Below are 16,466 nucleotides of genomic sequence, written 5' to 3'. Positions count from 1 at the left end.
TTCGGCCCAGATATTATTTTATTTTGAATTAAAAATTATTTTTTTCCAGCTTTGTATCGAATAATCAGTTTCTCAGATACATTTTTGTTCGTCGAAATGATACTAGATCATTTGTGTTTACTTTCTATAGTTTCTAGGTGCATCTTACTGTTCAGTCTAATGTATTTTTTTTTCTTTCGAGGCATAATATGTTTATTGAAAACATATCCTTGAGCATAAGTTTCTCAGGAATTTGACGAATCCTATTCGTGCATATGCATATAACTAGCGAGCCGCCCCCCTCCCACTCCTTGCTTGACGAAATTCGCTGGGTAAATCGCGGTACGGGGTGTCAGTTAAGTGTGGACAATCAAAGAGATTAGACGTAGATCAATTCGTGTCACTTAGTGATAGGTGTCTTTGGTACTTTCATACAAATTTTTCTACCAAGTTCAAATCCACGCTATCGTTATTTTCATTTAATTGTACGTTTTTCTTTAACACTTCATTATAATCTATTATTTACATATCTTCTTTCTTTTAATTGTCTTTTTGATTGCCCCATTTGCCGGTAGCTCGTATAATGGGTTTTCGAAAGGCAATTTGACCTTGATCATTGTTTTATTTTCACATAATTTGTTCTTTTTATACATTTGTTTTAATATTTTGTTCTATTTTTATGCAGATTGCAATTATTTGATTCCGAGGGAAAATATTAGACGGATGCTGCGAAATTCGAAAGGACAGAGTGAAAGTCGAAAAGACGCCATGGTGATTAACGGTAAATTTAACAACTTTTGTCTCGAAATGAGGTAATATTTCGTATACTTTAAGGAAGGTAAACGTATTTATATGTTTGTTTCCTTTTTTTAGTTAGGTAATTGGTAATATTTATTCACTATGCAATTAACTCCATTTATTATAAATATTTTGTGACATTAAGTTAATTAATATCTAATATAGCAAATTTTAAATTTACGGTGAATTAAGAATACCAAGATGAAAAATGCAAGATTAAGGAAATTACTTTTTTCTTTCGAATATATTAAATTATGTTTCCGAAGAAATTGAAAAGATTATTTAACATAAATTTGACATAGATTTTCCCGATTCTGTTTCATTTGAGTAAGAAATTCAAATAACTTCTTCATTTTGTTTCATTTTCATTCATTTTGTTTGTTTGTAAATTATCTGTAATATAATATTGACTATTAATTTTGTCATTTTCATTTTCAATAACTTCTATTACATTCGAGAAAGTACGCTATCAGAGACAAGTTTGAACAGGTTCTGTGCATCGCATTTTTTTCGTATTGTGCAGCTTTGTTTAACGGTCAGAAAAAGTGCGCCATGTTGCATTAGAAGGAAGTCACGTAACGCATAAAGTACTAGAAGCTGTAATGGCGGACATTCAATTTGGCGGGTAATTTTTACAAATCAATCGTATTATGAAATATTCATATATATATATACATTTTCTTTCGTATTCTTGGTATGATATTTGTATGTATATTTTATCTATTGTAAATAAATAATAATTAATTCGTAGTTCTAAAAAAGGAGTATTTTCATAAACAAACACTCGACTCCCTATCCCTTACCTCTTATAAAGTTTTTCTTTCAGAATATTTTTGTAACCGCGCGCAATGCGGTTGGTAGAGTCAGTGCTTGCTGCGTTAAATCACATTTAATATTGACTTAGAACATAACAACTTTCATTAAATTTAATTGTAATAATCAGACGCGAAATTAGAGTCAGTGTGTCCGCCGATTGTCATTTGACTTAAACGGACGTGTTAATAGTCTATGATTCTCTTTTTTTTGTTACACGTTCGTTTTCGGTAGTAGAGTCGCAGGTCTCGCAAGAGGATAAAGCCTTTCCTGGAGCTCAAGAATGTAAGTTTTTCGTACATTGCATTTTAATTTATTTATCGAACTAAAATCTTAAAATTTTGCTATTGAAGTACACAATAAAAATGTTTGATATCGTTCAGAAATTGGTAGAGCCTCAATTTCTAAGTCTGTCATTATTGTGTTAAAATTCCACTTTTTATATAATAATTAAACTTTATTAGAATTTCAAATCTTTTTATTATTAAAATTTCATGTTTGAATAGAGTTTTATTTTGCATTGTTTTAACAATTTTCTAACAATCACAAGTACGTTTTCAAGAGCAACTTATAATATTTAACATGTTTTGTTACAGGTTTTTCATAACTTCCATCATTTTTCCTCTTCTTTGGGAAGGATGTAGTGGTGTTTCAAATTTATACATGTAAGAATCTTTGCACATTGTATTCTATTAATTTTATTCCCTATATTTCGCTGCAATTATTATTAATTAAAAACTAAAATCTAGTTTTAGATTTTTATATTAGAATTTTAATTTTTACTCTAATTATAGTTTATTAGAATTTTAATTTCTTTTGCTATTAAAGTTAAGTCTTCATAGAATTTCATATTTTATTATGTTAAATTTTTTGATCAACCATCGCTGTATTTCTCAAAATAAATTATAATAATTCATATTTTGTTAAAGGTATACCACTTCTTCCCCTTCTTCCAGTTGCCTGGAAAATACCTAGTGGTGTTTCAAAAGCCAAAAATGTAAGTAACTACTTATTTTGTATTTTATGTAAGTCGATTTTTTATATTTCATGATAATTATTATTAATTAAAAAATAAAATTTGATTGAAAATTTGAAAACTTGTAAATTTTTCATTCCTAAATTGAATATTATTAGAAAAAATATTTATTTAGTAGAAATTAGTCGTTTATCATTTCAAACTTTTAAAGTAATTAACACCGTCATTACTAGTAAATTAAAATATTCTATGCTTTGTTACAGTTTTCTTCCATTGAATTCGAGGATTCCAATTTGATGGTGACTTGATGACGAACTCCCTTGGATCAGAACAACATCGAAGACAAAATTCTTCACAGCTAATCGTGAGTCGCATGTATTTGTGTTCCTCCGGTCATTCAATCATGTCGAAGGATGAATGATCCGAATCGACACGGGTGATTGGTTGTATACGTAGAATTTTTGACGAGCATAGTGACCGCGGGTATTTATACCCGTGAGTAGTAACATTTTTTGTCTATATTTTATTTATTAGTTTAGGATAGGTTTTCTTGCACACCGCGTTTTTAAATGTTGATGCTAATATATATAATATATATAAGTATGATATTTACATACTGCAATATAAAGTATTTTGTATAAGTAATATAATGTTATGAGATATAATTAGTATATATATATATGCATATGATTGAAAATTTTACAATATATTCATTATAATTATTTATAAAATCAAAATATTTTGTAGTGAAGAAGTCTGATACCCTCAGACTTCGTTAATATGGAAATTCAAGTATGATTAAAGTTATTATAATGCTGATGAAGACTATAAATGATGTTTATTTCAATGTTTTACTTTATTCTTATATTTATACCTTTATTCTTATAATTATACCATTATTTATGGTATAGAGCAGTTTTATCATTTGAGTATACACAGTATAATTTCAGTAAAATTCGGAATATGAAATATGAAAGTATATGTTAAAGTATAACTCTGTTTGTCCGTTATGACGGATGTTATCAAATTTCACGTGCAAGAAAACATTTCGCGGCAGGCTGATATCAGAATCAAAACAAGTTGTGAACGTTTTTTTGTGTTTTCAAAGATGTGTTTTGATAAAGATATCGACTGAGGATATTTTGAGTAATAAAGTTCATTTAGAATCCATTGTTATTCATTGATATAAATATTACTTGCTTTGAATCTTAGTTTATATTTAATAAATATCTGTATTCTTCATTAATTTCCTTCATTCTAGCTTAATAGTTTAATTGTTCATTAAAATAATAAAGTAAAATGCAGTATAGAATTATTAAAATTTGAAATGCAATTAGATTGCAAAATCAAAGAATATTAGCCCGTTAGACAGAAAATATAATAGATAGGCTAATCATATTTTTAGCATAGGATTTTCAGGTTTAACCCCTTCCATGTTCATTGTCAGAATCTCACTCACGTGCCCAGGTGCTTCTTGGGTGGGAGGAAGGTAATGGGCATGATGAGTAGTCTATAAGCTTAACAATTTTTTCAGCGATTGACGTTGCGTTAGCGTATCGTGCACGACGTATTTTCCACTATGTATGTGTGTGGTTAGGCTGTGGAATTGCGTCGTTTCTGCTATTTATTATAATCTTGAAATAGTTATGGATTCGGAAATATGAATCCAATTACCATTGGAAATAACATTGTTAGTAAATAGGTATAGTGGATGTAAATATTAATATTACTAATCTCAGTATTAAACTACAATGATAATTACATTGAGTAAAATACAACCTATTCCAGTCAAATTATTTCTTTAGATGATATACATATACATGATTATATACGATTATGAGTATTTAATTAAAATTGAAAATTAAATATATTTGGCTAATTAAAGTTAAAATATACGGAATATTTTTACGCAATGGTCGCTAGCCATCGTCAGTCGATTTCAGGGAAATGGTACGTACTTTAGAGTGTGAAAGTTGTATGCCAAACTCGGGTGTCGGAGGCGTCCCGGGATGTCTCTCTAGTGTAGGCCTTTGCGCCCGGGTTATGTGTGAGAACCGTGGAGTGAATGTGTTGGTGTGCTTGTTTTGCCATTTTTTCAGGTTTAAATAAAGGTTACCGGGTAGGATAGGTAGCATATTTTCTGGTATGAGTGTTAACTATAAGTAGGTAGGGCCGGGCAGGTTGGCATAGTCTTTCGTCGGGTAGGCGCGTTTTCGCGTGTCCAACCTGTTTCAGGAAATTTGATTTGAAAAATTGACGGTGAAGCTGACATCACGAATGGAGCATACCATTTGTCTTGAGCCTTGCCTATCGATTTTTCGAATATCGCGGTCGTGGTCGCGAATGGGTTCCGAAACGAACGTTTATTGCTCGAGCTTGCACATGCGAACGGACAGCGGTCACTATGATCGTTGGTCGTCCATATGCGCTGGGAATAGCATCCGCGATTTCTTTTTACTTTACCTTTATAAGTTATTTTTTATTTTGCGATTAGAAAGACTCGAGCCTAGATTTAAGTTTCAGCGGGCATTGCGCCCGAAGAAAGAAGAGGCTACGAGCCGAAGAGGCCCGGCAAACTGCCGTTCAAGAGGGCAACTACCAATGGCTTTCCATCTTCTGGATCATCCAGAACATGGAAAGTCATTCTCATTACTACTTTGTCATTATGCTCGCTTTTAGTATTTGTAGTAGCAGTAGTAGTAGTTCTTTCTTTTCTTTTTTGGCCGATGTATATGTCGGTCCATCGTCACATTGGGGAGATCGCGGTTTTTCTTATTAGTGTCGCGAGAGATTAATTACGGATTGAATTAGAGTTGCGAAATAATAACGTGCCTTTTTATTAATGTCGCGAGAGAATGTTTACGGTTTGAATTAAAGTTGCGATAAAATGATAATCGTGTTTGCTTTAGAGTTGCGAATTATGATATCGCGATTTTCTTTTGCACTTTTGATTATGAATTTCCAGAATTTCTAAGAGAGTAATACATTTTAGCTTTCTTGTGTCCTTTAAAATGTTTCCTTCATTTAAGATTAGATTTAAAATTATTAACGTTTCATTAATTTTATAATATTGCAGTGCATTAAAGCCTCATAGGTAGAGCTTATACAAAATTTTTTATTTTATTTTAATCGATTTAAATTCAAGTTTGTTTCAGAAATGTCTACAGGAACGAAGTATTTCAAGATACAAGTATTTCATAAAATACTCCTTCTCCCAGTCCCAGTTATATTAAAATATTTGTGTAGTTAGAACTCATGAGAACTTTGACTTTTTACTAGGCAGATTAAATTGGATTATCAATTAAGTAGGGGTTTTCTTGAAATTAGCAAATAGGATGCTGTCAAGTTGCTTGCAATGCCTTTAAGTTGCTTTTAATGCTTTCAGTGCTTGCGATTAGTTTTGGGTTCAATACATGCATAATTAAAGTACTATTTAGTAATAGCAGTAGTAGTAGTAGTGGTCGTAGTGGTAGTAGTAGTGGTAGTAGTGGTAGTAGTGGTAGTAGTGGTAGTGGTAGTAGTAGTGGTAGTAGTAGTAGTGGTAGTAGTGGTCGTAGTGGTAGTAGTAGTGGTAGTAGTGGTAGTAGTGGTAGTGGTAGTAGTAGTGGTAGTGGTAATAGTGGTAGTAGTAGTAGTAGTAGTAGTAGTAGTAGTAGTGGTAGTAGTGGTAGTGGTAATAGTGGTAGTAGTGGTAGTAGTAGTAGTAGTGGTAGTAGTAGTAGTAGTGGTAGTAGTAGTAATGGTGGTAGTAGTAGTAAGTTTTATATCATTTACTGTCAGATTTAGCAGCTCGCGTCGGTTTCTGAAATGTTCCTTTTGTTGTTCCCTCTGCACAACGATCAAAGGTTTGATAGTTTTGCAAACGCACATCAAAAGAAGAATTTCCTTAAACTTTTTAATGAAAAATTAGTCAATTTTTGCGTAAAAGGAAGGGTGGATGGGATCGTGGATAGGGAGGGTCTCCACTCGCAGCAACCTCCATGCGGTGAGTCCCGGGTAATCGTCATTATTTCATATATAATTACTAATCGCATTACTTTACGTAATACAATTATTAATTATATAGCAAATAATACGAGCTGATTGGCTGCGATTGCGATGGTAGTTTTTGTCATTCGATCGGTTGATTAAGTTCTTCGGCGTAGCAAATCGCAGGGGGTATAAAATACAACTAATTTTCTTCAAAGTCAGTATTTCAAAACCTGAGATGTAAAGTTTAATGTCACGTTCATTGATAGGTATCTTCGTATAGGTCTTCGTATTACTTTTTAAACATTCTACGAACTGTAGATGAGAACTAAGTGCAGGTTAAAGAGATTGTTGTGCTTGTCGAATTGCATGCGACAAGTGCATCGTAAGCGAATCGTTGCACTGATAGCATTATAATACTTCGAGGTCAGTCTTCAGCGAGCATGTTTTCGATTTCCATTCCTATCCGTGATTAGAAAGCCAACAGCATCTTAATTCCTTCTAATGACTGCGAATACCATTACTATTCTTTCTAACAAACAACTACTATCGAAACCTGATTTCTTCCTATCACGAGGTACTAATGACGCTCGTTAAAAACCAGTTAAATCTTCTTTTTCTTGAAACAAAGTTCCGCCGGAGAAGGTACTAATTTCTCGACTTTCGAAGACAGTGTCATCGGGACGAAATATTGTGTTCAACTGGCTCATGTATCTGAACGTATCTGAAACCTTTTATGAATATATTATATGTATATATTTTATGAATATACCTCACGAATATATTAAACGAATAGGTATATTTTATGAATATATCATGGAAACTGAGTCGTTCTGAAACCACACTGATCAACTTCATGAATAGAAAGATACAGAATAGCAATGATGTTACAAAACTGCCATTCTTTTTTTTAATGTACTTTGGAATTTATTATTATTGTAATGTATTATTCATGTCATCTTCTTGCAAAGAATCTGCTTGATCTGATGTAAGTTATTTGTTTCTTGAAGACTGAACATTAATCGTATTCTTATGTAATGAAATAAAGAAATTAGTAGAAAGTTGAGTAGCTTCTGATAGGCCCGATTGTAATCATGTCGTGCACTATGCAAAATCTTTTATATAACATTCATGGCATAGTCATCAAAAGTTTTTAGAAGTGTTCAGACACTTTGTCAAGCCACTGTAGTTGCTTTCGTTTCACTGGTGATCAGATAACAGGAGAGTAAATAGCGTCGCGGTAGGAGTCTAGGTATATTCGAAAAGCTAGCCATCGATCGATAGATCAGGAGATCGCGAATGTACCTGTTTCGCTTTGAATCGGTTCACGTGGTCAACACCGGCAACTATCAAGGCCAGTCAGTCACTCGATTACGCGCGTTTCTTCTACGCCCAACGTGAAACCGACAGGACACACGAGCCTTCTCTACTCTGTAATGGACGACCAGGCATTAGTTTACGTCGGCTGTTTTTACCACACCCGGGACACCTGCTTGTTCGATCGCCGTGAAAAAAAATTTTGTGCCCGTGAAAAAATTCTTCACGCTAGCACGAAACCCGGTAAATGGTCAACGAACCCGTTTAACGTGCTTTCCTTCGATTTTTCACTTCAACTCCGGCTGATGTCGCGTAGGTGATAGCCATTTGATGAACTGATAGAACACCAAAAAAGAAAAAGATAATCGAAAAAGGTGGATAGAACGTGTCGTGATCGCGCGACAGTGATTAACAAAGTGAACACGAGCACCTTATCAAGGAGACAAATTGCATTGAGCGCAGGTGTGTCTCTTGAACGTGTATGCATATGCATCGAGTTGCTCGCGATCCAACGAGGAAAAATGTAAATTATGATAAGCGTCGTGATCTTCGTGACGACTGTATGATACTCTAGTTTCTTGTTTCTTACTCGTGTATCCTACATTCTTTTCTCTTCTTTTCTTCTTTTTTTTTTTATTTATGTTAGTGGTAGAGTTTGATGGCAGAGTTTAGATTATCAGACGCAGAGTCGTGTACTCTTTTTCCAGGAGGCTGTGTTCAGGTGCTCGGCTAACGACATCGTTAAATTTATCGCAACATTTGACTTCATTAAAGCTAGCAAATAAATTATCTGCCGGTCGATTCCTCCCTATGGAATATTCTATTTTTCCCGAGAGCGCGTGTGCGAGTGCGTGGAATGAAAATTACATGGGGAACGTAAAGTGGGCGGTCCTGTAAACGCAAGAACGAGTTCACCAGCAGGCCAAATAAACGAGAGTTAAAGAGTATCGGCATGGAGGACAGTCTGCGATCCTTGCAAAAACTTTCTGGCCTTCGAGCCTGCAAATTAACTCTGTTTCATCGACGACCGTCCCTTTTCAATCTTAAACTTCTACTCTTGCTAGAGGAGATATGACGAGGTCATCGTCGAATCGTCAAGTTGATCAGATTTCAGAGTATACGACTAGTTCTGATCGTAGAAACAAAAATTCGAAAAAATCTAAAGGGAGATAAAGTGCTTGAACCTCGCCAGGAACGTAGAATGACAATGCAGAATTAGTTTTTTTCCTTTCGCAGCTGCAAGTAAAGTACTATTGAACCTATTAAAATGACAGGATTCAGATAATTTGTTTTCGCAATTACTGAAAATGTATATGTGCTGTTGAAAAAATAATTTTTAATTTTCATTGAAATAACAGGATGGAAATTAATGAAATAGCAGGATGTACTTATCCTTTTGCACCATGATTTTTGGTGCATCATGAAATTGTAAGCAGCAATACATAAAAATTCTATGAAAATAAGTCTACGCGCGTAGGAAACACGTAAGAATCTAGCTGCGGCTAAATCGATCAATATATCCACTTAATGTTTTAATTGTGACTTTGTTATATTCCATCAAGAGTAATTCTCGATTTCTATCTTCCTTCCTCAGGCGTTTCTCGGAATTTTCCACTTTCCTATTGTAACAGAGGAGCGTGCTAGAGATACAATAATTTCACAGTGTCGATGGTTGCACAAGCCTCCTCTCCTTTTCTAAAGTTCACCTCAAGAGACCTGCTAATCTTCGCTCGCGATCTTACGAAAACACGCGCTAATTAGCGGAGCGCGTGGCTGGTCGCGGACTCAGGTGGAAAGAAGGAAAATCGCGTGGGTGTTCGTAAAAGAAGAGCGTGTAAAAGAACACGAGAGCAGTTGATGGGGGAATAGAACGAAGTATAAAAGTATAAGCTATGGAGTGCACGAGAAGTGCCAAGGCCTTCTCCCCGTCCACTTTCTAACGACAATCACTTTTATGTAACGGCCATTATTCGTCCTTTTTTATTACAACAAACGTAACATACAAATCCGCCAGAGTTGTGTCTGTTCTTCTATTATAATATTTATTGTTATCATTATTTAGGACGACGAATACTTCAGCCACTATAGGATCGTATGTATTGCAGGGATGATCTCTTTTTTTTATGGGGGTTTCTGTTACGCAGCCCCGTATAGGGGATACATGTATACAGCCTTTTCGGATTTCTCCGACCAGGGACTAGAGGACTCTTTGGCGATCGACCGGTTTTACAGGCTGCCAGTGTGTTTCCGCGGAACAACGTCCGCTCCGAGTTTTTCCACTTTTTTCCGGCAACAACCCCTTCACTGCCCGGATGACTTCTCACGTTCGCCCTACCGCGTTCAATTGCTACATTTTTACAGACGAGCTCTGCACGTGTTTCCTCTCGACGTGCATGCGCGACCATTATTCGCGAGCGAAAGAATAAGGAGATAAGACATCCGGGCACAGAGGGTTGCCAGGACACACCCTGAACACGGTCGTCGGCTTGCTGACGCGAAAACGATCGAGCCTTGCTGGAGGTTGTTTTGCTGCAGGTTAACTATTTCTTCGGTGCACATTGCGAGTGTATAAATAGAGAACATCTTTATTATTGATTAAATTTAATCTGTAATCATAGTTCGATAATTGAAAGTAAAATAAAACTTTGAAAATCGTTTTAAGTTCAAAAAATATCTCTTTAAATTCTGTATTATGGAAAAACATAGAAATGTAATTTATCATGCTAGCAGTTACTGAACATAAATATCCTATTTATACATTCGTTATATGTTCTCGAACTCTTCATTCGTTTTTATTATACGTATTAGATTGTTCGGAAAGTTTGTAGCCTTTTTGATAATAAATATATTCTTTATTGTGTTGGTAGGATTAGGGAACAATTTTATTTATCTTCAATTTCTCTCAAACATTGAAATGTTTAATTCGAACAAATGTTGTCTCTGATTGGGAAAAGAAACCAATTAATTACAAATGTTCTGTTTCCCAACAAGACGATATCGAACTTTGGCTGGAATATTTAATATCATTTACCTTATCCACGAAATATGACATATTATTATAATTATTTGTTGTTCATTTTATAAAATTTTTTCATTCTTGACACAGTTTAATCCTTCTAAGACTTGAAGCAAATTATTGTGGAAAAAGATGAATGATCTTTTTCTAAAAAGTGGAGGTATTTGATGGTCACAAGACTGGCCATACGTTATTCAATTTGTATCTTACAAATTTTACTACAAACTATCCAATTTTTTCGTATTTTGTTATAATTATCTTATAATTGTTATTTACTTTATAATCTTTTATTTTGCTCTTTGGAAAGTGTTTTTGGAAGTTGCGTTTTTTAATGAGCGATTCGACAAATTTACTAGGTGATTAACTAAAAATTTCGATTAGATTTGTAATACGAAAGTTCACCAAGGCTCGATCAATTCACTGTCGTTTAAATTAATCTTCCCGCTGTTAATCGTCATACACATATTTCCATTATACTTCCATCAGTTTACAGGTTTCTACACAAAGCACACTAATTTTTCGAATTATCGTACATTGTCACACAATCGTACATACGGCTTCCTATGTGATACGCGTATACGAAGATACGAAAAATAAATGGATTCGATCTTTGATTAGCGAAAGGCTACTTTACCTAGAAGAATTAATTTATTGTATAAAATTATCGTCGAAACGTTTCCAACATCAGTCGATCGATTCTCACAGAACCAACTCAATATAACTATATCTTAATAATAATATATATATATATATTTTATACACATGTAATAAATAATCGCTTTGCAGATCGCATAAAAGGTAATTCCAATGTAACTTTTCTGCGATCTGAAATAACCGAGACACGAAACAAAAAAATTATATCGATCTCTGTAATCCTAAAATTAACAAGTATATACAGATTTAATTATTTATATTTTTCTATACATTTTCATATTTCTTCTCGACAAAAGCAACATAACACTTTTTCTTTTTTGGCACTTCGTTATATAGTTAGCGCTATTTCTCGATGATAATTCGATATCTCTTGGCTATCGTTAATCGATAGGTTGCAGGCAAAGGAAATCGCCTCGAGAAAAAAATCTCGTCATCGTTAAAAGTCGTTCTTCTTCTATTTTTTCCGTCTGGTTCCTAATGCGATTATTTTTTTTTCGGAACAAAAGAAAAGAGTCACGAGATACACGGTTCAGGGGCCGTTCGCATGACCTAGTTGAACTCAAAGAGAAAAAGACGAATGAGAAAGAGAGAAGGAGAGCAAAGGAGAAACAGGAATGGAAATGTTCGTCCTGACTGGAAGAGCAAACGGAAGTCGATATTAGTTCACGCGCCACTCGTTGAAACGGATGTTCGAGATCCGACCAATAGCTGGCTACGTTCTCCCGGCTTCCGATTTTTAACTAAATAAATTATTTACAACAGCCATCGCTGATCAAACGACGGGCGAATTAAATGCGAATTTTATTCATTCAGGTACGCGTGGAAGGAAATATCGGGTTGTTTGAAACGTTCGTAGCCTTTTCATGATTGGAAGATGCTCATTCGTTAGAAATTTTTGTGAGATAATAGAATAAATAATAAATGATAAAACAATGTCATAATTTTAATTAAACAAGAATAATTCCAGTTAATATGTTCCATTACATTTGAATCATTTACTTTTATTCTAATCTCTATAAAACCTTTTTTAATGGCAAAAACCAGAGTACTTTAGAATCTTTCAAACACCATTTGAAAGAACTGGTTGTTGAAAAATTCTGCGAGAAAATAATCTAATAAATAGCAGAATATTATCACAAAAAGAAACAATGCATAGATTATTCAATAAAATTCTAGTTCTATACAAATGTCATTTTCCAATCATTCTTAAATTTCATTTTTACGAATTTTTCGAACAACTTGAATATAATTACTTTATGTACAAAATTAAAGGACCCCTAACTGTTTACGGTTTCAAAAACTTCGTTAATCTATTTATACAACTTAATAATTGCAACTTTCCGTAAGAACTCTTAAGAACTTATCTCTCATTCCACTCAACAAAATACGTAGAACTTTTCAGGATGGTTCAGTCTCTCATTTGTAACTATCGTATCTCCGGATATTAACGATTCCACGAGTCTTGGTCGGTTAATCGAGAAATCGAAGACCGCCTTCGACTTGCATTCGGCAGGTGTTTCGTGCGCGAGAATCGCTTAGTGAATGGAAATTACCGGTTTCTCCTATTCCCTCTCTTTTTCTCTTCCTCCTCATCTTTCGATTCGATGCGCTCTTTATCCGTGACGTCGAATCACGTTCGTGGACTACGCTAGGCTCCGGGGAATCTCGTACAAAAAACAGAACGAAAATACAATAAATAAGAAAAATTGACAAAACCGCGCTCGCAAAAACCTTGTATTTCTTCCTGTACTTTGCCAGGCATCGTCGATGCTCGTGTCGCGTGGAAACGTCTGATCGGAACCTCGAATCGAGCACAGTTCAAATCCTGGAGAGCAAAAAAACCAGCTGCTCCAGGCAGCGACTTTCTCTCGACACGAGTGTGACGATCCATCGCAGTCAAGCGAGCGGATTCGCGTCTAAACTGATCGATATCGATCCTTTCTAACTTCACGATTCGGTCTATAATACCAGTAAATCTACGGAATCGGAAATCGAAGTATCAGATCTGGCGCTTTTCTCTGTGACTCTAATCACTCAAATCTAGGACAGAGTATGTTCCTCTGAAAGGCCTGCTTTCGAACAAGAATTTCTCAGCAGAGACACATCAGAGCCTCAGACACCGAAAACTCGAAAACACCATCCTCTAACACAATTGAGCTAATATTATTAGTGGAGCTTCGTAAGTTACATATCTAACAGCAATATGTTCGCTGAGAAAGAAAATTAGATTTTACGAATCCACAAGTCATCTGATCATTTCGCGTGATATTGCAAAGGAAGATTGTAAAGAAAAAGTGTATAAGCAAAACAATTTGCAATTTGTCAAGTCATTAATATTATCAGTTAGTAAGTTATTGTGCAGGAGGATCTAGGACTTGTAAAGATGAACCTCGAACACAACCATTACTTTAAATAATGTTTCTTTCTCGTGGAAGATCTTATGTGAGGCGTGTCGTTGCCTTTGGAACTCGCAGCATCCTTCCACGTAGTACTCCTAGTAGGTGTCACAGGGTCACTGAACCTCGTTTTGGCAAGAGGAGTTTTCTGATTCTGATCCTGTTCAACGTCTCCCTCGAAGAATCGACACATTTCCCTGACGGGAACGGCCCTCGCTCCTCTGTTGAGATCGTGAAGCGACCGGGCACGTTGCTTCCCTCTGGGACTCGGTTTCGAAGACGTTCGACCGAGATCTTCGGTGCTTCTAGCCAGTCGACCACCTAGTCTAGACAGAGATTCGAACAGAGTCAGCTTCTCTCGTACTGGCACGTAATGGTCTACCCTTTGACACCGTTCCAAGAGCCTGGCCACGTCTTCCTCGCAAGGTGGCTCGGTCAGAACCGACAGAGAGGTCGACGACCTAGGCAGAGCCGTCGAATTGTAATTCTCCGCGAGTTTCGAATTCTGCGACAATTGTCGAGGCACTGGAATCCTCGAGGATAATTGGGCCAATCGTTCCTTACGTTCCTGAAGAGTCTCTACAGTTGTATTAGTAAATTGCTGTGTTTGAAGCAATTGACTCTTCTCTCTGATGCTTCTCCTCTCTCTTGCACGACTTCTTCTCTCATTCATATCCATTCTAAGTATACCAGGACTCGCGTTACCATTTCTGGGACTATTATTGTTCCTCTTATCATCCTCATTCCGATGATCGTCTTCGAATCTAACTAAGGAAGACTCGTTAGGCTTCACAGGAGGCAATCTGATAATGATGTTCTTCTCGTTTTTTAGTCTAGAAGTTTCATAGCCACTATCGTTGTTCTTCTTTATGGATGTTAGACAATAGGTGTCATTGTCGTTGCCAGAGTAGAACCTACTTCTCGATTTCGAGCCATAAGTTTTTAGGATATCGTTGTTGTTCTCTTCAGCTCTGTCTTTTCGTCTCCTAGCATCTTCTTCTAGCACTCTTCTACTTCTAGCTTCGTTCTCTCGTCTTCTGGCTTCTTTATACCTTTGGATCCGTTGTTCTCTGGTATCTGGTTCAGGAATAGACACTGCTGAGTCCACGGAATCCACGCTGGAACGACACACGCCGCTCCAGGGAAGACTATCGTCACTTCCCTCGCTGCTTTCGCTGCAGCCCCAGGTCCTGGTCATCGACTGGTCCTTTGTTATTATCGTTGGAATACTTCGAAAGTCGCCTAACAGATCTTCGTCGCTGGAGTTACTACTGGACCAACCACGTAACTCGCTTCTCGCTCTTCGTCTGGATTCTTCTAAGATTGTCGTGGTTGTTCTAGGCTCCTTCTCTGTGGGAGAGTCACTGGTCCAGCAGCGTAACTCGCTTCTGGAACGTCTTCTGGATTCTGTGGGACTGTCGGGTAATGGAACGGGTCCCCTTGGACAGATGGTCAGGATCTCCAGGAAGTTTAGACAGCGTTGGGCTCGGAATGGTGTTTGCCTGACCAATTCTGCTGCTATTGCTCTCACCCAGGACCAGTACACGGGTTCTGAATCCGCCTGTAAAACAGGAAAGTAGTTTTGTCTTAACAAATATTGGATATATACTTCTTAGATATTTTCTTCAGTACTAAATACATAGATTTTCCGACTTATATATGGATCAATGTAATTTCTATCCAGGCGTCTCGAATGTAATTCGAATTCCAGTGGAAATCTGAAGCGAAATTATTTTTTATTTTTCCAATAGGATTCGAAGAATATGTTCAATATATCTTATGTAAATATTGTGTAATGTATGTATTAATTATTAGTCTGCGGGCGTTTGTGCAAATTCATATTTTTGTCCATATATTTGAAGAGATAAAACCTAAACAATGATTTGCTTTATACATCGAATGCTATAAAAAGTATACTTTCAATACTTCATATAAGGAGTTCACTTTTGATGTTGTATTCATTGAATATTATAAACTATACCTTTGATGTTTTGTACATAGTATTATAAAATGTGAGAGGGATATTTATGCAGTTGAGTCGTTTTACTGGTGTTAACGAAAGGTGTTCAGTTGACGAATCTTTCCCTTTTCCTCGTTCATACTTCATGTTTCTCATTCTAATGTAGCGATTGAAATTCTAGCCACGTCCTATGTCATTCGTTTAATGGGTCTTAGAGAACCCTCGCTACTATATAATTATTCTTGAAATATTCAAGGAAACCGACGTTAGGAGTCTGTTAGCCGATTGTAAACTCAATTACAGGCTATTATTAAGATCTGTGAATGGCGACTCAAGCTTTGTTGCTCCGAGCGAGACGCCGCTGGATGACCGCGCGAACGTCCTTTGAGTCAGTAAGGTAACGAGGCGAAGGAACTCGTTTGCCAGGAAAGGAGGATGGTGGGACTCCTTGACAATGCCGGGTCATGGGAGAGTGGCGCGCGGATCTCCCACGCGTCCGCTTATCGTCGTGATCGCTCCGGCGGATTTTGACCTTGCCTACTGACCTTATTACCTTCCGCACCCCGTACGGATACGAGTTACGTCACC

General features: G+C 36.2%; 1 protein-coding gene across 1 annotated transcript in view; it reads right to left on the bottom strand.

Annotated features, from left to right (window-relative positions):
* Window positions 1-12,750: 12,750 nt before the first annotated feature.
* Window positions 12,751-16,466, bottom strand: part of LOC117243344 — a 47,003-nt gene continuing 43,287 nt past the window's right edge. The window contains exon 3 of the mRNA XM_033510734.1: window positions 12,751-15,479. Within this exon, the coding sequence (XP_033366625.1) occupies window positions 13,926-15,479 (1,554 nt within the window). The 3' untranslated portion in view covers window positions 12,751-13,925. The remainder of the gene's footprint in view (window positions 15,480-16,466) is intronic.

Source organism: Bombus vosnesenskii, unplaced genomic scaffold (genome assembly GCF_011952255.1).
Source record: "Bombus vosnesenskii isolate JDL3184/JDL3185 unplaced genomic scaffold, Bvos_JDL3184-5_v1.1 scf7180000013265, whole genome shotgun sequence".
Lineage (NCBI taxonomy): Eukaryota > Metazoa > Arthropoda > Insecta > Hymenoptera > Apidae > Bombus > Bombus vosnesenskii.
The sequence above is the reverse complement of the archived record's forward strand: the minus strand, read 5'-3'. Positions and strand labels throughout refer to the sequence as shown.